Raw genomic sequence first — 24,701 nt, 5'->3', positions numbered from 1 at the left:
ATATGGATTTAGTCATTCTATAATTTACTAAAGTTTACCATTTCTTAGCTCATATTGTGAACAGCTGGAAAACAGAATTATGGCAAAGGCAGACTAGTGCAATTAAAAGTGAGTGAAGAGGTAAGCAAGTAACACTGCTTAAATCTATATCACAGTCTAAACGTTTATTTAATGCAAATGGATGAACAACTGGAAGAAAAAATGGCTTTGTTAAAATATACGGCACTAGCAGAAAGGTGTTTTTAATTAAGGAATCAATTTAAGTCTTAGCACATTAAAAAAGAAGTCCTAACACAAACAAGTCACATTGTTATACCTAGTTTAAATGTGTGGTTTATATACAAGTCTCACTCTAGGTGAGAATGCAGTCATATTTTCCAGAAACTTTAAAGCTGATATTGCTGTTGTAAGCAGCAGTTCTTTATTACTCTATGTCCCTACGCATTCCCAGTCGTAGCCTTGCCCCTTTCTTGTACCACACCAGCGTTTGTGTAGCCATGTAGTGAACTGGATAAGAGAATTTATTATAAGGAACCACAGTTGAAGCCAACCCTCCTCCTGCCCCTAAAATGAGCTAATTTTAACCCACATCAGTTCCCTTGTCCAATTCATCAGTCAGCTGCCCTAATGCCTGCCCTGGCATAAAGCAGCACAGCAGCCTGAACAAGCGACTGGACAGGAGGAACGCTTCTTTCAGAATGAGCGTTGGCATCAAGCGTTCACAGTAGTAGAGCAGCAGAATTCAGATGGACCTGTGCTTAACACAGTTACCAAAAGTGTCTATTTACTCATTTAAGATGAATCCAGCTATGTCAATTGCAAATAACATTAAATTCCTCTGCTCATCTTTATGTGATATTAACTCCTGATGATGCACCAAAACCAGTTTTTAAAAGCATCCGTTCACTCTGATGCTTGCCATTCTAGAAGGTCCTTCCAATAACATTCCTAAATTGAACCCTTAAATATTACTTCAAATTAAATACTTAATGTTCCTTTAGCCAAATGGTAAGTAACATTTTAACTCTACATTTTAAACACAGCCTTTCCAATCAGGGTATGAAAAGCAGCAATAATGTCATCCTAGAGAACAGAACTTCCAAAGTTATTGTGCCCTGTACAAAACGAGTATTAAGAAAAGCAGCTTATTTTAAGGCACTAAAATATCGTGAACAATTTTCCAGCTCTCCTAATTAAGACTGTGGCCAAAGAACACACAACAACAAAAAGGCTTTTGTTAAAATTCCACCTTGCTTGAGGACAAAAGTCTACCAGAGCATTGCTAAGGGACTGTAAACAATACATTTCCAAGGGCTGTCTTATCGAACTGTCATATAAGAAGTTATCACTTTTCCTAAAGAAAAACATCCTCCTTTTTACTTCTGTGTTAACCAGTCTAATGCAATAGAAGGAACTTATGCCCACAGCTAAGAAAAGTGATGTCCTTGCTAAAAAACCCCGTGACTGCAAATTTCACTGAAGCATATCCCACCCACATGCTACCTATAAAGCATTCTACATACCAGCAGCTTTGAGCCCAAATGACTGTAGGTATGTCTCAGAACAAAAACAATATCCCCCAAAATAAACAAAAAACCCAAACCAAAAAAAAAAAAATCCCATACAACCAATTTTACCTTGTTGATGGAAACTGTCAATGCTGGCTCCAGTTTAGCCTCAATTTCTTCTGGTGAGTAATAACAGAAGAGCTTACCACCTCTTAGTGTGCAATACAGCCTCCTCCAGCTAGTTAGACTTCCTACCATTTGCTAAAGGCAAGAAATAGTCAGAAATTACCAAACAAACTACAAATTAAGAGTATATTACAAAGTATACACAGTTGAGCCCCGTGTGATCAAAACTTAGCCACACCGAATTCTTTCCTAAAACAAAAACTAAATGTTGCAGAACATTTAAGAGTCACTGATTTTTGAAATGTTAGCAATACTTTAAATGTCTTTTGGTGTTTTACAGTTTTTGCAGATTTATTGTCATGTGACACTAACAATACAGAATCTGCTGGTTCACACAGAATGAAATGTAGAACTGGTGTCTACTGTAAGAAAGAAACCACCTTTTTTAGCTACAGCAATTACACAATAAGAGAAATAAGAAGAGTATCTCATTTTGGAAACACACAGTACATTCAACAAATGTCAAGCAACGACATTTGTCTAGAATTTCCACTTTCTCAAATTAATTTTCTGAACAGCTTTCATAAATACATTATAGTTTCACAGCCAGTTTAAAGCCTGTAATTCAGCACTCCTGACAAATGACCCAGCCCCTCTGGTCCTCCACTATCACATTCTCGTTTGCCTAGTTGTGCAATGAACCAAAATAGAGAAGTAAACTGAGTTCACATGAATCATTTTTGAAGGGATGAGTTTAAATATGGCTCGGTTCACCAGTCAGATTCACCATGCTGTGATATGAACCCTTGTGCTAGCACAATGAGAGGTATGTACAAGGATGAGAGCCACAGGATTATTAGGACTGCTGCCATCAAGTACCAGCCTAAACCAGTTCTGAAACAACAACTATACTTGATCTTTACGCAGCAACCTAAACAATTTTATTGATAAGCATGCCAAGGAAACATTTATTTCTTCACGCTTAGCCACTGAAGATACTGTTTGTAAACACAGCTGTGAGATAGCATTTTCCCCTTGCTCTAGTTAGAACAGGTGAAAAACAACAGTTCTCAAGAAACCACTTCAGGTAAAAGCAAATGTTTTAACAATTGACTCGTAGTGACAGCTATTAACAGAAGAGGATGTAAACACAAGCAAGGTCTTCTTACCTGCTGATTCAGAAATCCTGCCATCATATCCCTAGCCATGCAGGAAGGCTGAGCAACTAAACGGCAACACATGTTTCCATACAGGGGGAGCCAAAAAGAGGATTCCTCTGGGGGAAAAGACCAGGCAAAAGACAGACAAACACTCAGTTCTGAACATTTGCCCTAAATACATAGTTTAGCTTTCTACATCCATTTTTACATTAAGGTCATGAATGTAAATAAGCATTTTTTATATTTAAAGAAAGAGATTTCGTTCTCTAGGATTAGACTAAAACTGATTTTTAGTCTTCAGCAAGTTTTCTTAATTAAAAAAAAAAAAGAATTTCCAAAAGAATTTCAAGTAAAAATGAAGATATTGTTCTGCAAGAACAAGTTGTTCTTACATAAAACATAGCTCTGAATCTCATTTCACAGCTAGAAACATTTTAAAAAGATAAGTACACTGGCCATCTCATCTAAGTAGGATCCCTGAGCCCATCCCATTATAGCACACAGCTACATTTACACATGAGCACTTTGCTTCAGATTTTTTTATTAAGGCTTAGAATTTGTATCTACTTCTGTGTTCAGCACTAGAAGAGCATTTAAGATTCCAAGGAGTTTCTAATGAACTGCAATATCGCTCCTCGCTCAGCTCTGCTATGTAATAGGCTCTCTCTTCTGTAATTAGAAGCAGGTAATACAACGTTTCATTGACATGACTCTGTCGTCTTCGGTCATGTTTTAGAAATGCTTGTAATGAACCAAAATATCCAGGTATTGTCATTTCTTACCAGACTAAGTTATGTATATTAACGACAGAAAAAGGAATTTGAAGAAGAAAGAGTATAAAGTACTAATAAGAAAGGCTTACAAATATCAAAGATACTCAGAATTATTCATCCAACCCTTCAAGAAACAAATGCCTCATAAGTCTTCAAATCTGTACTTATCCAGAATTAATGAAGTGTAAAGAATGAAATTCTCTTTGAGGTCAAGTTTACCCAAGTAAAAGACAAAGTTCCCAGAAGCTAAAGAGTAATATAGTGAAAGTCCCATGTCTTAAGTTAACAATTAGAGGGTGGCTTACGGGAGGGGCTACCCTTTCAGAAAATAATGGACGAAGTATCAAAAACTGTACTCCTGCTACTTAAAACATTACCTTCAGTTGCACATAATTATTGTCCCCGCATTAGCATCTAAGTTGACTGATGCCAACTTGAGCTGTCCCAGAGTTGAAGTACAGCAACCAACGCAAATTTCAAGCACACATGCTTACGTCCCGTGTTAAATCTGGGCCTGAAACAAACTAGCTGAACTGAAGCTATTTTTCTACTTTCTTCTGACTACAGAGGAAAAAGTTGCTTCTTCATTCCGATACCGTTCGTTGGTTGTGAGGAAGGGGAAATAATTTGTATATAGCTACAACTCACATAAGACCAAGATGCAAATGGCAGAAGAAACTCCCAAAAGAATTAAATTTTCATCTGGACTTGAAATTTTACTCAACTTATAGTTTATTCAGCTGTGTACAGATGCCTGTTTTAGAGCCATTAAATATTTTATTAAAGTTGTTCTATATTAAGTATCAAGAAAAATAATCTCTTTAAGCTCTTTAGTTTACAAGAGAGAGAAATGCAAAATGTTACTGGTTTTTTATTTCCTTAAATTGGTACCATATGTACTTACCATTTCCTGTAATGGTAAGGTTGTGGGTCCTGAAATTGTCCTCAGCACTCTCCAGCCCCAAAGTGGTATATGCTAGCAAACTGTACTTTGCTCCACTAAATGTGAAAGAAAAGGCAAGTTAAAGACATTTCTGTTTCACGTTGCTCAGGCAGTAATTAAAGGGAGTCTAGACACGCCCGAGAACACATTTGGCTACAAGGAAACACCAAGGTACAAGGCAGCACCTTGTCAGTGACCACAGATTGCCACCCCCCAACCTCTTCCCACAGAACTCCCGTATCTCTGTTTTTCTTGTAAACCACTGTCCCACAGTCTGTTCATCTCCTTCCTATATCCTTATCTCCTGCCTCCACCCTGTGCGTAGCTCCAGTTCCCTCCCACTCCACAACTTCCAGGCCAATGCCAAGAGGCCCCATCAGGTTGCTTTTTCCATAGCCACCTCTCTTGGACCCACCAGCCAGAAGATTTCTCATGTGGCTGCTGCCCACGAGCTGGGCTCACGCCTACTGCTGAGCCAGCGGCTGACAAACGCAGGCGTAAAGGCTGTGCTACCCAACCTCTCTGCACCCCGAGGATGCTAAAAGCATCTCTCTCCTCTAGTCAGGCATCAAGTAACTTTTAATAGTTTTACAGCTTTTATTCCTAGGCCTAAATCAACTAGATTTGGTCATAGGTTCAAAAATTGCTATATACAATAGAACTGAGGACATAAACTTTATCTGAAAATACAGGTTAAAAATTGAAAGGCTTTATATTGCTCCTCCATGCTGCTCTGCTCTTTTGCTTTGCCTGCGTAGACTACACTTTATAAAACAGTTGTTTATATATGTATTTTTAATAGTATCTAATAGCTTGATTCTTCACATGCAGAAATCTGTACAGAAATCCTACAGTCAGTTTTGTAGCATAAAGGACTCTTTCACTTATTGTGCTTACAGGTTTGAGAATGTTATATCTTTGGTTTGGATTTTGCCTCGGGGAAAAAAAAATAAAAATCACATTTACAATTCAGCACAGTGCATGTGGAATGCAATTCTTGGAATAAACTAGTATAAATTTGGTACATGTTTAACCTTTTCCCCCAAATACTCTTCAGACTGAGTAACAGATTTACAGTCCAGCAATGCAGTAAGAATTCCACCTGGCTAATGGCAGTTTAAACAAAGTTCACAAGAAAACAAGACCCTCAAAAATCACTAACTACTCTCCCTAACAGGATCTAGCATAAGATCCTTAAAATACCTTCAGTACAGCGTAAGATGCTTAGTGGTCTAAAAGGTGAGAAGACATTACTGAACTAACATCACTAAAAACCAGTTTTCTATCATAATATTTTTCAAATGTTGTTTTTCCTAATAGCACAGTGGGAACATATGGTTTTAAAATCTTTGGATCTCCAGAGGAACAAGGCAGATGCCTACCTAGCCCTAACCCCACTAAAAGAGGAGGAGGAAAAGCAGCAAGTTTGTTAGCAAGGAGGTCTGTTACACATCTATCTTAAGGGAATAAAGAAAAAATTAAATATGCTATAACATTGCGGGCAAAAAAACCACTGCTGTGAAACGTTTCAAGAGGGCAATCTGAACAAAAACCCATCAACATTTGTTTATGTGCCCTGCTAGATTGTTCCTTAACAAAAGATTCTCCACTGATTATGTTTTGCCATGCAGTTGAGCAATACATTACCATTCTATTTAAACTGTAGCAAGAAGTTCAGTTTCTTCTCAGAGATAAAACTTCTGTGCTGATTTGAAAGTTTCTTTTTTCTAAAGCATGACTAATTACCACAACAACCTTGCCAAAAAAAATAGCTACTTCAGTTTTAAAATATGCTTCACATTTTCGTTCTAAAATATAACAGTCATTCCTTTCAGCCAGCTGCAATATAATTTAGAGAAGTTTTATCTGCAAATATTTTTCAAATTTAACTGGTTAATCAGGATTGTTGACTACTTTTTGCCTCTACATTTCACAGAATTAGCTAACTGCCTTAAATGGCAGTTTCTTTGTATAACGAAGAATAATCTGCCTGCTGCATCTCATTCAGTACTTTGCATATCTATAGTATTTTTCCATGTAATAACTTTATTAAAAAAAAAAATCAGCTCATCTCCACAACATGCCTGTGGCAAAGGCTCATTGTTAAATCTGTTTACTGATCAAGAGACAGAGGCACCAAAGTTGCCACACAGACACTGGCGTGGGAAGGTGTAACTATATCACCCTTTCTATCGGTGCATACTAATTAATACAGCTCAGATTGCAGAATCTGTTCCTGAATATTAATCCCAATGTTAGAAATACCAATCTTAGTTCATTTGTCTAGATATAGACAGCGGAGGATTTGTGAGTAAAAAAAAATCATCTAATATGCTCACCTTTCAATCAGATCTTAAGTAATAGAAGGTAAAAACAAATATAACCTTCAGGTACCAAAAAGAACCCAACCGTAAAAGTGAGGCCATTAGATTAGGCTATGTACTTCTAGCAAAATATCACTATGAATTTGCCAGTTCAAACATAGGACACTGAAGCCATGCTCCCAGCCCAGTGGAGGACAATACATAAAAGGCAATACAACAAATACATAAAAGGCAGTAACAAAAAGTCCACGTGTAGGCCAGTTCTGCAAGTGAATAAACATGCACTTCAGGGAGTCTCTCCAATGACTTATCCAAAGAGCAACCTAGTTACTCTGGAATTCAACGGTATAACTCCACTAAACATTTTCCTTCTAGGACAAATGTAAAAAGAAAAAAAAAAATTTAAGCTAGAATAGAAGTTACAAGGCTGACAGTTTCCTCACTAACGAGGGAGATTTCTAAGCCAAGAAGTTTGACACAGAGGGATCACAGAGTTTTTGGAAAACGGAGAACTTCGCCCATGTGTGCTCTGAAAAGAAAAAGGCCCATACAGATGAAATCTACAGAGAAAAGGTGTTCATACAATACAGAAAGTTCCCTTTTTTGTTGCAGTTTAATTTCACCTGCTGGACTGGTAAAACTCTCTGGGAATACTTGAAAGATCTCTTGTAATCTTGCAATCTCTTCCCCTTTATAAGGGCTACATACCAAGGTCTTACTAATATAAATCCTAAGGGGAGCCTATTAAAAAAAAATTTACAACTTATTTTCTGCCTATAATAACCCATTTCTTTCCAAGAACCTTTTTTAATCACCTAGCAAAGCCATCATTAAACACATCATTGTTCATTTAACTCTGTTAAGAAAGTAACAGTTACTGTGAGATGATTATTTACAGTAGAAACAACAAACTTCAAGATGGAGGAAAGCAAAATACAATTACAACTGAGAAACCAAAAGCAAAACCCAAGGGAGGAGGCAGCTGTTTAGACTGTCTACTGATGCTCCTTCCTTAAAAGACAGACAATCTATATTCAAGCAAGTATGGCCAGCAAATAAGCTAGTGGTTATATCTGAAGCAAACTATCTAGCAACAGTGTGTCATTGCCCAACTGGAGCTTGCGGAAAGCACAGCCACTCGAGATGATGCAGACTGAAAGATACATTGTCATTAGGTGGAACACACTGGAAAGTTAGTGGTAAAATTTGCTTTGCTTTGTGGATAGGATCTCTTGGATGTGTATTTTTGATTGAAACAGTAATATCGGTATACAGTAATATCAGTTTGACAAAGGCAGAATATGCTTGAATGTTTCCTTTTAAAATCCAGGCAAATAGATATATGAAGCCAGACTAAGACAGCAGTCAACACCTGGCAAGAATTAGGCATTGATTCTTTACTGTTCAGCCGCCAAAAAAAAGTAATTCCTTGAAAAAATTGCTTTCTTAAAAAAAAATAAAAATCAATATTATTAGTATTTACAATTTAGGTTCTTGGCCTGCTTAAATGCCAATGAAATTAAAGTAGCTGGGAAATATTAGCAGGCAGTTAACATCATTAAAAATGCATAAAAGACTTAAGACCGTTTTTAAAAGGAAACAGGTAAATTACTGGGAACAGCACTTATTTCTATGAACACTGAAAACCAGTAAGTCATTTTAAGACGTTCTGTGCTAGAGTCAATTAAGAAAACTCCTGTTAAGCCGCTTGTAACTGTAAAGTGCCTTTGACAGTCCAGAGTTTTACTGAAAAGTCAGCAAGTGGAATGGCCCCCATGCGCGCAGCATGCACCCCAGGCACAACAAACTGCTTCGTCAGCTTCATTAGGGGAGAGGATACAAGAGAGGTTTCTCCTGTCTACATACCACACTTTTTCATTTCACACAACTTGTAGCTTTTAGACATGTCTACCTGTCTGTCAAGTATGAGCAAAATTGGCTAGGTGGAAAAATAATATGGGGGAGGGAGTAAATGGGAAAGGGAGAAGGAGAAGTAGATGGACAGAGGGACACAGACAGACTGATTGTACAAGCTTGATTTCCTCCAGAGATCAAACTAAAAAGATTACAGAGTTTGCAAATAACAGTGGATTTACCATACCAGCTAGCTAGCTGTATAGCAGAAAGATAAAGCCTACTCATGTGTTTCAAGATCAGAACCAGGCCCCAAGGCTGAGCGACGTATTTGGAATTCACACCTACTTTCTCATTTTCTATTTAAAATGTAAATTTATTTTCACTCGGGTAAGTACAGAAATAATCACTTTCTTGGCGATTTTCCAAAAATTTACAATATATTTGGCGTATTTCTATTTTAGAAATGATAAAACCAGAATATCAATATATATGGCTTACTGGATGACCGGGTCAGCAGGCAAAAGGGATTCAGTGTCATCTTCTTCCAGTGCAGCTTTGAGTTTCTTCCCTGTAGCTTTGCTGAGGGATGTTTTAAGCTTCTTTGCTAGTTTCTTAGGAGTGTTTGTTACATATAAAGACTCCTCTGTACAGCAACTATACACTTCAACCTTCACCTGGAAATCTGGTCCTGCTTCATCACTGAAGGGGAGGAGGAGAAAATTTCAGAACATTTGTTAATCAACTGAGTATGCAGCCAAGGAATGCTGCTACTGCTACTATATATATTAAGTAACATATATTTCTAATCAAGGGAAGGAATGCCATCAGACTCAGGCAAAAACATACATTAGTATGGAATTAAAGACTAGAGTACACAGCAGTAACTTAGTGTTGAAGTCATGGGATGGATGTTATAATTAACCATAAACAATTGCAAACAGGAAATTCAACGTTTAGGTTAAAAACTGAAAAAAAACATGTTATAGAAGTACACAGGCAAGACATTCAAACACACTTAAATCTGCCCTCTACTGTTACGCAAAAATCACATGATTGAAAACCTACCCGTGCCTATGGTGCTAAATCAGATGGAACTGTTTTAAAGAGACCTTAGTCGCACCCCATCCCCTTCACGTTACTGAAAAAATCCTACCTCACTTACAACCAACAAAATTTGCCATTCATAACTTAACTACCTACTACTGTGTTCTTCTGTCCGCAGCCTATGCTTTCTCTGTTCTCAGTTCTACTGATTCTCATGTTCTCAAGCTTAGTCATCAAACCAGAAGCCTAACCTCGTCTTTCAGGTAGAAATCATGTCATTACACACATGCCCATAGCAAAATCATCCCAAAGGCTTTTATAAAAAGCCTTTCTTTATCTCAGGGGATACAAGGCAAATTAGAGAGCCTTTTCTGGTTTTGTTGCAGTACTTCACAGAAAATTATAATGGTCGAGTCTCATATCTTTGAAGAAGCTGATTCAAATCTTTGTCCCCACTCTTAACACAAACAGGTGTTTAAGAGAGTTTAAAATCTGATTTAAAGATCCACTCTCTCTCAACCACTCAGTTTTCAGGGCCTTGATTTAAAGTTTTCAGTAGTTCTAGCTTTCCAGTAAGTCTTCCTCAGGAGACTGAATCTAAATTACTAATATAAAAAATAAAGCAGGGGGTGGGGAAAGTTAAGTGCCTCTCAGGACTCTCTTAAAAATTATAATGCAACGGAAGAAGTACATGAGAACACCTTTCTACTCTTTTCCAGGTTACTTTTAAAGATAAGTGAATAATTTCCTGTCTAGTATTCTTCAACTATAAGGACTGTGTGGCTGTAGCACATGCTCATATAGGTGCAACAGAACATGAGGTGTGGAAAAGAAGGTCTGGTTTTAAGAGAACTGTGACTTAGGGGAACATCAAAAGAGACCGTAGCTTGCTGTACAGAATATTACTTAAAACACTGGGTGCAACACTCCTGCCTATACTTTTATAATGCTTTCAGGTTTTAGCGTTAATTTAATTCTGTCCTTGAGGTACAAGTTTGTTTATCTCCATATATAAAGAAAAATGCTTCAGCATGGCAAAAATGAAAAGTACAATTCAAGTAGAACAGCTACAACCAGTATCATTTTGTACATAAAAACCAACTTTCCAGAGGTGGGGATCCACCATCCGCTGAAATTAACAGGACCTCTACTGATTCCTTTGCCCACAGAAAAACTTAGTGGATCTCAGCCACTCATGCATAATCATATCCACTTTCAAAAGAAAACAGCAATATTTGTACTTCATTCAACAGAAATAAATTATACTCACAATATGGTTACATTTTCAAAACAGATATCTGTTACTGCTTTATCCACAATAGCCACCTCTGTATCAAAAACCTCAGCTCCCATTCTGAACAAACAAAAAACCGCATAGCGCTGTGATTCTGCAGAGAGCCAAAGAAATGTTTTATTAGCCATATGACGCATCACAATACTAAATGCTTCCAGTAAACAAAAGTAGAAGAAATTGTAATTTGGACCTCTAAGGAATTGCCCTCAGATTCTTCCCACCATAAATTTCATAGGATTTTATGATAATTGGACTATCAAAGCTGTTGTATAGGTAGAAGAATATTCAGAGGAAAAAATGCCTACCTCTGCTCAACTTTTTTTTTTTCTAATAATCAGGGGTAGTTTGTGCTAGCAACTTCAGAAATGTTAGTAAAAATGCAATTTTGTTTAATAAAACTGATTCTAAGCAGAAAAAAACCAAATATTTGATCCAAAGCCTGCCTCATTTTATGAATGTGCTATATAGGATTAGACTATTTTGCCACGCTTAGCCCCTCTGACCCTATTGAAAATCAAAGTGAAATCAATGCCAGGTGACAGCTGGAACAGATTTAGGGTTAATCTCCATGACACAGCAAAATGCATGTACTTGAAGACTATCCAATAATCCACTCAACACCAACAGACAACTTTCATTTAAATTTCTCACTGGAAACAGCCTCCAATATACTCTCTCAAGTGTAGACAAGACATAGAACAACATGTTTAATCAGAAGTTTCTCAGCTATCCATTCAATAACAACCCTTTTCTGTTACTTCCTCTGGAATTTCTCCTCAGGACTTCTTAGAGACTAGGGTTTAAACACACAGAACTGCAGGACTTTGAACTAATTCAACTTGCTGCAACCAACAACTTCAAGTTAAGAGCAACTACACAACAAAGAGAGTAAAATATGGACCTACTGAAAGATCAAAAAAGGGGTTGAAATGAGTATGGACTTCCCCCATCCAATTTAAATTTACAGCCATAAGCAATTGCTTATCACAGTAGTTCATTACATCTTACATACTTTCTTTATTGCTGAAGTGATCTGAGCCTTTCCACATTAATGGTATTCGAATATCTAAAGGGAAGAAAAAAGTAGGGAAATTAAGTTATAGCCAATACTGTAGATCTGTGGTCAAAACAAATTACAAGAAGTTTCTTGTTTCTTTTTCTGGTGTTTTGGAAGTAACAGGACCTTCTATCCAATGAACGGCATAACTATTTCAATTTTATTATCCATGTTAAAAGAAAATTAATCAATTAGTTCAATCTGAAGTGTCATTTTCTTTTATAAATTATGCTAGGATAAAGAATATTTTAAATCTCATTTGCAAGTATGTGAGATAACATTTCAGAGTGGCTGTGCAACATAGTTCTGAGAGGTATTCTCAGAACTCAGAGGTTCTGAGCCCATTATTATGCACAGATGTAAACTGAAACTCTGCTTGCCTTGTGCTGGAAACCACTCATCCAACTGCAAGAAGAAAAACTTCCTGTTTTAATGGAAATGACTGGGATACTTATACTGCAAATACTTAAGTCTTGTTCTGCTAACCACAGAGAAAATATCATTTGGAATCACATTCCCAGTTAGAATTGTCTTAGTTGGCATAAAAAGAGTTTAGAAATCTTTTTTTTTAAAAACTCAAAAATGTCCTTCTACATCAGAACCATAGTAGAGAGGCAATTACAGAACCACTATTCTAAGTCATGCCTGTCATTTTAATATTAGGAGAGTATTTTCTTCCAAATTTTCCAATTTATCTACTCAATCCAACACAGTACTGAGTGACATTTTCCTCCAGTTTCGAGGACTCAAGTTTAGACATAACATTTCTTATTAGTCCCTTGTTAAAAGATAAATGTAGTGGGGGCTTTATAAATGCAAAGTTGGTTTCTTAAGTTTACAAGTATATGCAATATATTAAGTGACACATGATGGCAGCAGTGAATAGCACTAGCTTAACTGTCTTTCGATAAAAATCTTCAATATTGTCATAAAGGAGCATTGATGACTCCAGAGTTGATGGAAAAATCCACATATAGTATGCTAAGATGCAAAACAGTAGTGGTATTTTGGCAACAGATTGTCATGTATTCCTACAGGGTTTTACCCACACAACTTCTTGTTGATTTAAGTGAAACTGCATATAGTCACTTTGTTTCAGAAGTTATATTAAATGAAAAATTTAAATTTAAGTTAATTTTGATTATATTATGGGACATCTTATTATACATGCTTTTTCAATTTTGAAACTTGCAAATTCATCTATTTTTAAGTGTTCATGAATACTAATGAATTTTCAACAGTGAACTGCCAGTGTACAGCTTTAGACCGCCACAACTACCTAAAAAGTCAATACACCACCACGTTCTGCATTTGCATAGTAAGCATTTTTAAAAATAGTTAATCTTTTAAAATAAGGAAACAAAAATAGTTTCATTAAAAGAGTTACAGAAGTCTTTCTCAAACTTTAAATATGCATATGTATTTATCTCTGTCAGAGATGAAGCACAGAATGTTTCTTTCCTAAAAGACAAAGGTCTTAAATTTACATAAATCTGTGAAAACAGAGTTACAATAAAAACCTTTTTTCATCTCTAATCATAGCAAACTCTGAATGACAATTTTAATGCGCTCAATAGGTCTGGTTAACAATTAGAGTACTAGATTAAAGATTACTTCTGCATGCCACTTTCAATATCATGCTAGCTGAAAAATTTACCCCTTTCTCTGAAAATCATCAGGATATAGATAGTCAATTGCTTGAACAAGCTGAACATGAAACTTGTAAATCAGTTTTCAATTCATTCTTGGATTGAAAGAGCTGCCATTTATCAAAAACAAAGATCAATTTTCACACACCTTAATTTCAGTCACCATTAGCTGTAAATCTGTGTGGATTCAAAGTGGATACATCCAAGCACTACAATTAATCAGATTTAAAGTGAATGATTCCTTTACAAAATTACTTTAAATTATGATTATGCTTTTTGATCAACATTTAATGTATTGCCTTCTGACAAAATAGTTGATTGATAAGATAACATAATCACATAATTTATTCACACACGTGGGATAAATAAGTAAAAATAATAGAAGTGTGAAAAACTGTGGATTAAGGAATGCACTCCCCACACAATATCTGACATAAAGTTGCTTTCTGTAGGAGTGCATTCCTCAGTACTCTGTTCCTGAACTTTTGGTGTTGGCTACATGATCGCGCTTTTTTTTGGTAATAGTCTAAGCTTCTGGCATGTACCAACCTTATGATACACTAATATATTTATAAGTGGATGCATTACTTTCCCCTAAAAAATCCATTCTATATCTTCAGTTATTAAATTACATGCCCTGTCATATTACATGGACTACCACTCACTCTTCATTTCCAACCTCTCTGAGACAATTCAGTCACGACATCTCCTGATTCACACTGCTTGTATTTGCAACTGCATTCTCACCAAGGCAGGCACATACACATGTGTCTTCCAAACATGCAGGGCAACTCCAGTTGCAAATCCACTGAAGGTCAGCATACAAGAGAGAAGAAATGCAGTATACCCAATGGGCTACACAAGGATTGGGAAAGACAGGGAAAGAAGAATAATGGGACATTATAGATGTGAACATACTGCAGCTGTGGAAGCAGACAGGACCTGATTTGGCATGCTAAATGACACAGGGTAATGGGTCAGAGGACAACCCAAGGAAGAACCAGAGAGGCATGTTATTAATGTCATCTCAGGATCTTCCAATCATGTATCTTGTCCAGAGGCTCCTGCCCTTGCCAAGCACAAACAAACCTGTCCCCACAATTACTTCTCATGTATCCCAGTTCTCTGCTTCTCAGGCACACACTGTGGAAAATGAGATAATAACAGATGATCTATAGAAAGCATAAATCTCTCAGCAGAGGCCAAGAAGAACATTGAGGCTTTCCTGCTGTAAACTAGACCTGGCCAGGCTTCCCGACACGAGCATGTGAAGAGGAGTGAGGCATGGCAGCATCCCAGCACTCACAGGCTTGAGTTCACAATGAGGTAGCTGATGCCTCTTTCTCTTCTTCGTCTTGATCTGTGCCATACCTTCTGAGGATCATAACCTCCAGTTTGAGAACCACTATGTTAGTACCAGGACGGAATCATTAACAGATGGCACATAATAGGAAGCGGTGTATTTCACGCTTCTAGTCTCTTGTCCCATCAAAAGAAACTAGCTAAATGTTTCATATTCTAAACCAATTTTTCATACTAAAAATAGAGTCCTTACACAATTCTGATTTTGTAAAGATAACAAAAGCATATTATATGATCCTAAAGTCTTCACTGCAGGTAACTCTATAAATCCAAAGAAAGGTGCAACTGCAGCACAGACAGGCAAACAGATGCTTTCATCCAACTACCATAAGGAGGAAAGACAGATACACATTCTGCAACAGCTGTGCTGGCAGAAAACCATATTGAACCATGTGCTCATCTCTCCTCTTCTACTAGAAGTTACCTTGCTTAAAGATATGTCAAAATACGGAGAATTAACCTAAACAGCTTAAGTAGTGAGCCCTTCTACACTATTTTATTTTTAATGAAGCAAGTCAGGGAGCACAAACAAATCTGTTAGCAAAGCTAGCAGAACAGCCACGATGAACAACTACAAGAATGCTGAACATAGTTACATCCACTATTGGCATAGGCAAACAAAATGATAAATTCATAGTGCTGAAGTTTGAGAACAGTCTCGGAAACAGTGTACCAGCCTACTGAAAATCACTGTTAAATATTCTTGCTAGTTTGCACTGAAGTCATACCACTATACCTTTGCTGTAGTAACGTAATCTGCATTAACTAAATAACACTTGCGTACTAGTTATAATTCTGCCCTCAATTTGTTAGACATAGCCTGTATGATCACATCAAAGTTTGTCTTTGTGGGGAGAAAAAAAGTTATCAGCACATTTACACTTACTTAGCTTTGAAATGTATTCAGTGCTTAGTGACAAACAGAAAAAAAGTGTTTCCCACTGTGAAAGTCCCTGAAAGTAAAATGGAAATACTAGGCAGGATCTTCAAAAGCACATGTGTGACTTAAAAGCACAAGTCGCCTTGAAGCACAAGAGGATTTATGCCCCTGAACCACATACACACTTTAAAAATACCATCTTGTTTGTATAATTTGTATTACAAGTTCCTGTCCAGCCAATTAGCTGCTATAATTAAGTGACTACCCAGCCGCTTACCTGATAGAGCAACCTTTGCTCTGCATGCCACCCGGTCTTTTGTCCCATTTTCTGAAGACCTGCCAAAAAGAAAAGAAAAACGAGGTCTGAGATCTGTGCATTTAGACTTCTAAAACTCAACCCTTTAAACATTAAAAAGTGTCAGGGTTTTCATATTATAGCTCATTTCAAACGCGTTTCTTTAAAGTTAAATTTGGTATCTCTGGTTTAAGACATGAGTCACTAGATTCTTGAGGATAATTTGGAAGGAAGGTACACCATCAATTTTCTTAATTCCCTAGAAGATTTTACTCCAAAGCTTATTTAACCTGGGTATTAAAAGACAAGTAGATTCATCTTCCTTGTCTTTTACAGCTCCAACAGAATCAAATACGTCATCAACTTTTCCCCTTCTGTACACATCAATGAATAAGCAACTTAATTTATCAGTTCTATTATTGGTTAGAGAATTGCCTCTTCCTCTATTAATAGAGATCAATTACAAAATGTTGCATTTTTAATATTGTGATTTTACATGCAGGCAGACAGTTTGCTAAGTAGCCAGAGTGTAGATCTCAAGGTCAATCTTAAATTGAATCAAAACAATCTGTAGATAATGAGTAACAATAGAGTGTTCTCCTATCTGCCACTGCTCCTAACTCCTAACCAAATAAGGTGAAATGAAAATTTCTAGCTGCTACCAACATCCTGACCCCCAGAGGCAGTTGCAGTATCTTCAGAACTCACAGATTACAGACCCACGTAACAAGAAATAGGGACAAAATTTACTTGAAAACCCTAGAATTTTGTCTCTCAGCCATCATCATCTTATCTGGATTAAGCTTTAGCCAAATTCCAGTCCTGAGCAAATACTGGAAAAAGAACTGCAAATGCACTATCAGCTATCAAAGATATGATCTACATGGTAGAGAAATAACTCCATAGCATGCATCTCTTCTAATGACCTTCACTGGCAATAAAAAGGACGCCTTAAGACGGAACTCTAAGTAATGCATAACAGACACAGATCAAGTAAACAATACAGCTGACTATGACCGTAAGAAAACAATACTGTTGTTCAGCTATAGCTCCAAGTATCTCTGCCCTGTTCTGGACACGTGCTATCACCATTCTGTGGTCACTGACATCAAAGATCAGGAGTTGAGAACATCAGCATATATACATACTTGATATTATTCCATTGTTAAAAACATACATGAAAGATGAATCACTATAAAGGTCTTCATCTTAGTAGGAAAAAGCAATACAGCTGCAATAATTACAGAATACCACAAGTTATAAGTGCTAGCTTTCAAAATCAGCTTTCACGATACTAGTTGACATAGTCAGAAAATGCAATTCTTTCCTTCAATAAATTTCTCCTATAAGACCACATTTCTGAAAGCAAAAAGTAGCAGGACTGTTCCTAAGGATACAACTAACTGGAGCTAAGCATGTACTTGAAGAGTTTCTATGCTAAATTGCAATATAATATTTCATTAGAGTAATAACCTGAGAGCAATTGTGTCTCTGCACCACGATTCTCAACATTGCACCCAAACTATATTCCATCAGACGAAAAATTATAACATTATTCAATTAAATCATGTATACTTTAGCTCACTCAGGAGTTATAACATAAGAATACTTTCAACTAAAGAGATTTTTCTTCATATTTATTGTTGTATTTTTTAATGACTTTGCTGTAGTTAACAAAAGTGGCCAGTAGAGGGTATCAATTAACCATGATGATTCCATCATTAAAGGGACCTTAATAACAATAGAAAGAATGAAAAGTAGGAATAGGTGTATTCTGACTTGGATAATTTTGGTTTGTTCCTTCTCAGACTTAGTTAGGTACCTTTTTGAATGCTAAAGGTAATCAAGAAAATACGTCTATTATGTTACTTGATAGTCAGGTGCTGAATTCCAGTCTAATGTCAATAATAAAATCTACCCAGAAAAATATGACTTGTATTTAATTTCTTGAAGTAAAAGAAGATACTGGAATGGTCTTATAAAGTAGTGTTTTAAGGGAGCAGTACTGTATGCTTGTATGGGGAAGACAGAAGGAGGTGTTTAAATCTACTTTCCTAGACAGGCTGCTAAGAATTCACATAAGCAAAAGCCTGCTTCATAATGCTCCATTTGAATTTGAGCTGATACTCACTGTTCTTCAGTTCTGCACGAGACGGGCTCTTCTTTTTGGTTCTGTAGCTCCATCCTGTATGCAAGTATACGAGCATTGCAAACTATCAGGTTTTTAACCGCTTGCAAGAGTTGGTCTTTCTGTGTGCTCACTGCAAGTAGCTTACAGATGCCTTCTCGCATGCGGATTTCGAAGTTAATCTTCTCTTGGATGTCACATTCCTAGGTATGCAAAAACAAACAAAGGACTAAACAAAAATCCAACTATCAATATCCTGAATTTTTAACAAGCTCTACTTATTTCACAGTTGGGATAGAAAACCCTAGGTTTTCATTATATGCAGCCATTACAATGGTTACTAAATGCAAAATGATGGTTCTCCCTTCAGGAATAAAAGAGTAAAACACAGGATGTAACAGATTCACTATACCTATTACACACACAAATTCCAAACTGGGTAGTAACATTAACCCACCATAGCATCTGAATGTTACTAAAAATTTATGTGCCTCAATGTGTCATTCATAGGATAATAACATATGGTCCCCTCATATGGTCATTGAGAGGCCTAACTGAACAAAGCTTATAAATTAACATTCCACTTTTTACAGTGATCTCTACTAAAATAAACTCTAAACTTAGGAAAATATCTGAAATACTTAAATCAGAAATTCAGTCTCATTACTCCTTTGGCCATCTTGAGAAGAGTTAAAAAAAATGTGGTTTCTTCACTTGTGGTTGATATAAAATTCAGGTAACACCAGAAGCGAAAAAAGGATAATATCCCAATACTTGACCATTTCAGGCCGTGACCTGAAAGTCAGACAGCTATGGTAGCTTCAACACCACACACGGACCATGCCTTGCCTGATGGCACAGCCATGCACACTTCTCATTCAAAAGCATGAAATAAGGCAGACTTGCCTGACAAGTCACTAGAATTCCACATCACTGGTTTTTTGAAGGAGTCGGTTTTTTTAAGGTATTATAAAAACTTCTGGGAAGTCAACTTTTTCCTACCTACTTTCAGAGAAAACAAACATTCATAGATGTGCATTATTCCTCACTTGCCACTTCAGAGAGGTCAATCCACACCAACATAGCAGGTAATTAAGGTGAAGGATGACAGAAAGTTTGCTGTCTCCCAAAGGTGTGCTAGATGCCACTGACAGCTCTGATACACATTTCCTTATTATATGGCCATCCCTGGCCAAACCAAATATTTCTGACACATAAGAAACAGTGTTGTCACTGTATTGCAGGGCTGCATTGCAAATACATTGCAAGTCAGTGATGAGTGAAGCTTTTCGAACACTGTGCAGGAGTGTCCCAACTACCTCTGGAATTAAAAGCATTGTGTCAGTTTTCAGTTTTATAGTACATCTGAACTCAAAACACGTGCTTTGGTGATGGATCTATAAGCAATTGACTGAAACTCATGGAACAATAATTTGAATTTACAAGTTCAGTATTTCAACTGGTAGACAAGTACTGGTAACTGCTCTCCCTCAAGCCTCTAATGAGGATAGAAATAAGGAGGAGCTAATTTCCCCACAACTCAAGTACCTGAGAAAACCAGAACCCATGAAAGGGGTAATGCAGATGATTTTCTTCTTTACTTGGGACCCACTCTGCCATTAGCTGCCCTTGACATGAGTCACAAGAGGCAGGTGGAAGCTCACTACAGTCACCACCCATTCCTTCCCAACTTCGCAGGAGTGGGTTTTACTGTTTTTGAAGGCCTGATGCTATAATGTAAAAATACATAAAGTTTCAGCTGCTGTTCCAGCTACTCATAGTACACGGCATCTGAAACAGGCCTGATACCCAGCCACCTCAGAACACTCTTATAAAAAGCCAGAGGCTATCAGATCCCTTCAGCGGTATACGCCTCTCGTTCCATTTCCCACCTCTTCTGTTATAGACGGCAACCTCATTCTTGCTAAAACGGGACCTAGAGCCATACAGAAGGTTATTCTGCCCAACATCATGAGCCAGCAAATCGCTAAGCCCCGATACACAAACATAGTCTCTCATTTCCCTCAGGTAGTAAAGGAGGTGGATTCCCCCCCACCCAAGATGATAAAGACGCCAGGCTTGGGTAATCAGGCAAAGCAGGACAAACAGATGTTCTACCGAATCTGCCAGTGTTTAAGACAATTTAGTCACACGGTCAGAACACAGATGATGACTACACACCACCATGAAGGAGGACACTAATAAAGTACAGAGGACCCTCCAGAAACTAAGAGCTCTCAATCTGAGACCCCAGGAGAAATGTTTGGAACATGCACAGGTTACCATGACACAGGTTCTTTGGTGGTGAATAGCTCCCAAAGCTCGCATCAGAGATGTTGTCCATAGAAGTTCTGCTGGTATTCCCTACAGTTGATATATGAAGGCCTGGGACCCAGTATGGCACCATAGACTCCCCCAGGTTTCCCCCCTCATGGATTTGCTTTCCAAATTTTCAACCTCAACCAGTGCAGGATGAAGCAGTGCACCGAGACCTCCGCATCCCCAACACCTGCTTCTCTATCCACGCTGCTTCTCAGTGCTCATCCCAGAAGGAAAGGAGAAGCAAATAGCTTTCATCAATCTTCTTTTATTCCGAGTCAAATTTTACACAGCTATGAAAAGCTAAGCAAGGCCCACACCTGCCCCTAAGAAATAATTACTCATTCTTTGAGCCTAAACTAATACATCAGCTGTTACAAAGCTGAATTTCATCTCAGAAGAGTGAAATAGTACTTCCCCCTAACATTTCGCAGGGTAACAGGCCTCCGCATGGACCCAGCACAGATGGCACGCGGCTCCTCTCCAGGTCTATTGCTTGGTACATAACTATGGTGAGGAAATAAACTCTCCTAGTTTGGGGCATCTGCATGTATCAGTACCGCAACTTTCAGAAATACACAAAGGATTTAGTCCATGCTACACCTCGGCCAGGCTCACACAAAATCTTCTGAACTAAACAGTTGTTAGCCCATAGCTTAAATAATCACACCATATAAATCTCATCTGAAGGAATGACTTAGCAGCCTGATTTGGAACGTATGAAGTTCTTCGTGTCTACCAAAAAAATTGGTCAGCTTTCCCCCCCCCCAGTTCCTTCTAAAAATACAAGCACACCATCTGGACTTGGAAGAATGACACAGCACTGTTTTGCCATATGCTGTCTACTAATGCACCCTTTCCCTCGCGGTCTCCATCCTTCCCCCACCAGTGGCAGCATAACCCAGACAAGATTACTAACAGCTGTTGAGATTTTCAGCCCCACACTCAGGACCTGCCTAAGCAATACTTCCAGAAAGAGTCTTTGTGTTCCCCACCTAAGTATATCTCAAATGTAAGAAATTTTAAAGGATTTCTAGTTGGACATAGGTGATGGAGTCACAAAACAAACAAACAAACAAATCCAACAACCACAGCTAAGAAAAATTATATGGGTACCACTGAAGGCAGGACAGATTGAAGTTTTACTTTATTTAATTGGTATCTTAAATACAGGCTTTCAGAATCTTATTCCAAGGTACACTTCTGATTACCACAGTGGCTTACATCTAAACCCCATAGGTCTACTATATTTATTTAAAATAAGCAAGTAGTCAGGCAGCGAGTGTTCTTCTAAAACAGATGCTGTAAAGTCAAGATACTAGCTTGGGGACTTTTCTAGCTAGACACAGGAACGAGTATTTGTTGCAGTTGACAGCAATAGCTTTACAGACACAGCCGAGTTCAACTAATTCAGGCTTTTAAGTGATTCGAGATTTTAAGAAAAACCCTGATTAGTAGGGAAATTAATGGCTGAAAGATTGAAGAGCTAGAAAGGATCAGCCTCACGCTCCGAGGCCCTGAAGAAGGCGAGCGGGGAGCTCAGCCCACCAAAGCAGCGTCACCTTTGTCCGGGCAGCTAAGCGGCCGCCTGCCCTCCCCAGCACACCCCCGGGCTGCTTCACCGCACCCAACGCGGGCCGGCTCGGCCACGTTAGGCAGGCTGCCGCAGGGGCCGCTCACCAGCTCGGCAGGCAGCCCGCAGCCGCAACGGGCACGCCGAGCTCGGGGGCAGCGCAGGCTCCCGCCCCCCGAGGGCCGCCCGAAGCCGGGCAGCGCCCGGCACGCCGCCCCCCGAGCACCTGCGGGTCGCCGTTCACTCGCAGCAGGAGCGGGCGCTGGTCGGCCCGAGCCGTTAACGGACGGCACCTGCGGCGGAGCAGGGCCGGGCCGCGGGCGGCCGCCTACCCCACCGCCACCCGCGTCCCACGCCGCCTCCCCGCCCGGCCCCGCAGCCGCCCGCCCGCGGGGTGAGGGACGCCCGCGGCTCACCGCCTCCTGGCCACCGGCGCCCGGCACGCGCCGCCGCCCCATCCTCCTCAACGGCGCCGCCGTTCAAAACTCCCGCCCCCCGCAACGGCCGCCGCGGCCCCGCCCACCGCCCGCCCCTCCGGCTGCTCGGGGACGTCCGCGTTTTGCGGCGTCCGTGGGCTTCGGCCGCCCACGCGCGACACCAGCGCGACACAGCACCCCGCGCCAGCAGGCGCTCCGCCTCCTGCGGGTGTGACAGACAGGCGGGTAACCGCGGCGGCGGCGCTGACATCGTCGGTTGGGTTCTGCAGGGGGACTGGCAGAAATGCAGTGCTAGCTATTGACTGTTGCTGATAGCGTTATTAACGCCGTATTGTTTAGCTAGAAGAGCGAGCGTTGAATAGTGAAGCTCAAGGCGATACCTTTCTCGGCTCCCAGCTTCTTTGTTCCCTGTTAATTTACTTTCCTGAAACAGGCCGATGCCGCTTCTTTCCGATTAATATTCTTTAAACGAGCCGGAAGGAGAGGCTTACGGCCCCTTCCCTAACGGCTGCTCAGTACGCAGCCACCGCTGCTCCGAAGCAAGCCATGAATTTTTAACCACGTTCTTGGTTTTCTGCAGTTCATTTAATTATGCATCTTTAATAGGATGGTGCCTCAATAGCTCTGCTAGTAGCATGTATTGTGAAAAGTATATTATACTATTATATATTAAAATAAAAGTGCATTAATTATTCATTGGATTGACTGGAGAGTAATGGGAGCCATCTGTCTCTTCTGCTGCCAGTTTTGCAGCTCTGGTTGTCTTCAGCAGATGCAACGAATGAGCCAAAATAGTGTCTCCCATCCATCCCTCGTCCCTGATTTCTTGGCTTTCCTCTCTGACTTCCTCCTCGGCGGGTGATGGCCACAAGCACGGATCCTCATTGCTTCGCACATGGTTGTCAACATTTGCAAGAAGCAAAATGTGCTGGAACGAGTGAGATATACAGTGTTGCTAACAGCTTTCTACAGAAGACAGAAGTCTCCTGGCTAACATATGCTTATTTAAAATACAAGAACACGCAGTTAGAAGGGAAAATTTGAAAAGCCTCGTTGCTTCATCAGGATTTCACATAGGTGCTTGGCGGCTCTGTTTGCCACCTGATGTTTACAACAGGGGCACAAACGCAGGGGGCTAGCCCTCAAGGAAAATCATGACTTTCTGGACCAAAGGTATGTATTCCTTGGTGGGAGGCAGGGGACAGGGAGCTCTGCTTCCCTCCAAAGTGTTCGAGTCTCACCTCAAGGCAGAGACGGCAGCGGCAGCTGTTCAGCAGTTCCTGTCTCCATCTTGGGCCACGTTCCTGAGGGTAAGGAGGCATTCAGATATTCATGAAATACCTTCACACCATCGTGAAGTCTTCTGCGTACCATTGGCAGGACGCATGCCACAACTGGGAAGCCCTACCCTAGGTTATATATTCATAGACACTACAGGTTTTCCCATTTTTAGATACTCCCCCAGCTCTTTAGCTACTGTGACTTTCTCAAAAGAAGGCTTTCTGCATTACATCCCATGTGGGATGTGGAGAAATCCCATCAGGGAGCCAAAAGGCTTTTGCTTAATCAAGGTATGATCCTTACAAGCTGCATATGGACAGCCAAGGTATCTAAGAGTGGATTTGAGGGAGATCGAAAGGAAAGTCTCCATGTAATCCTGGTGCTTCATGCATCCCGGCAGGAGCTTCATGTTCCCGTCTCTGCTTCCAAGTTCAGGATTTAAGACACACCAAGAGAGACCCATCAAAAGAGGCGACAACACGAGATGCCAAATCAGAGTGCCCTTTTGCTTCATGCTAAGGCATATCCCTTAAGGTGTGGTCTGGCCTCTCCTGAATCAGTCAGAGGTGGGATATGAGCCTCAAAAATCTCCAAGTAATTTTCTGGCCTACAGAGGAAAACTTGAAACAGGAACACATCATGGAGAGACTATTCCTGGAATGGAAACCAAACAAGTGAAAGTCTCAAGTTA

At 39.4% G+C, this 24,701-nt stretch overlaps 1 protein-coding gene across 1 annotated transcript in view; it reads right to left on the bottom strand.

Moving 5' to 3' along the window:
* Positions 1-22,750, bottom strand: part of RTKN2 (rhotekin 2) — a 32,193-nt gene extending 9,443 nt beyond the window's left edge. Inside the window, exons 1-9 of the mRNA XM_059821313.1 lie at positions 22,709-22,750; positions 18,404-18,603; positions 16,255-16,313; positions 12,042-12,095; positions 11,006-11,123; positions 9,190-9,390; positions 4,472-4,566; positions 2,804-2,910; positions 1,638-1,769 (exon numbers count right to left, since the gene is read on the bottom strand). Of these exons, the coding sequence (XP_059677296.1) occupies positions 1,638-1,769; positions 2,804-2,910; positions 4,472-4,566; positions 9,190-9,390; positions 11,006-11,123; positions 12,042-12,095; positions 16,255-16,313; positions 18,404-18,603; positions 22,709-22,750 (1,008 nt within the window). The remainder of the gene's footprint in view (positions 1-1,637; positions 1,770-2,803; positions 2,911-4,471; positions 4,567-9,189; positions 9,391-11,005; positions 11,124-12,041; positions 12,096-16,254; positions 16,314-18,403; positions 18,604-22,708) is intronic.
* Positions 22,751-24,701: the final 1,951 nt, after the last annotated feature.

This window comes from Gavia stellata, chromosome 9 (genome assembly GCF_030936135.1).
Source record: "Gavia stellata isolate bGavSte3 chromosome 9, bGavSte3.hap2, whole genome shotgun sequence".
Taxonomy (NCBI): Eukaryota; Metazoa; Chordata; class Aves; order Gaviiformes; family Gaviidae; genus Gavia; species Gavia stellata.
Note: the sequence above shows the minus strand (reverse complement) of the source record. Positions and strands in the feature narration are given on the sequence as shown.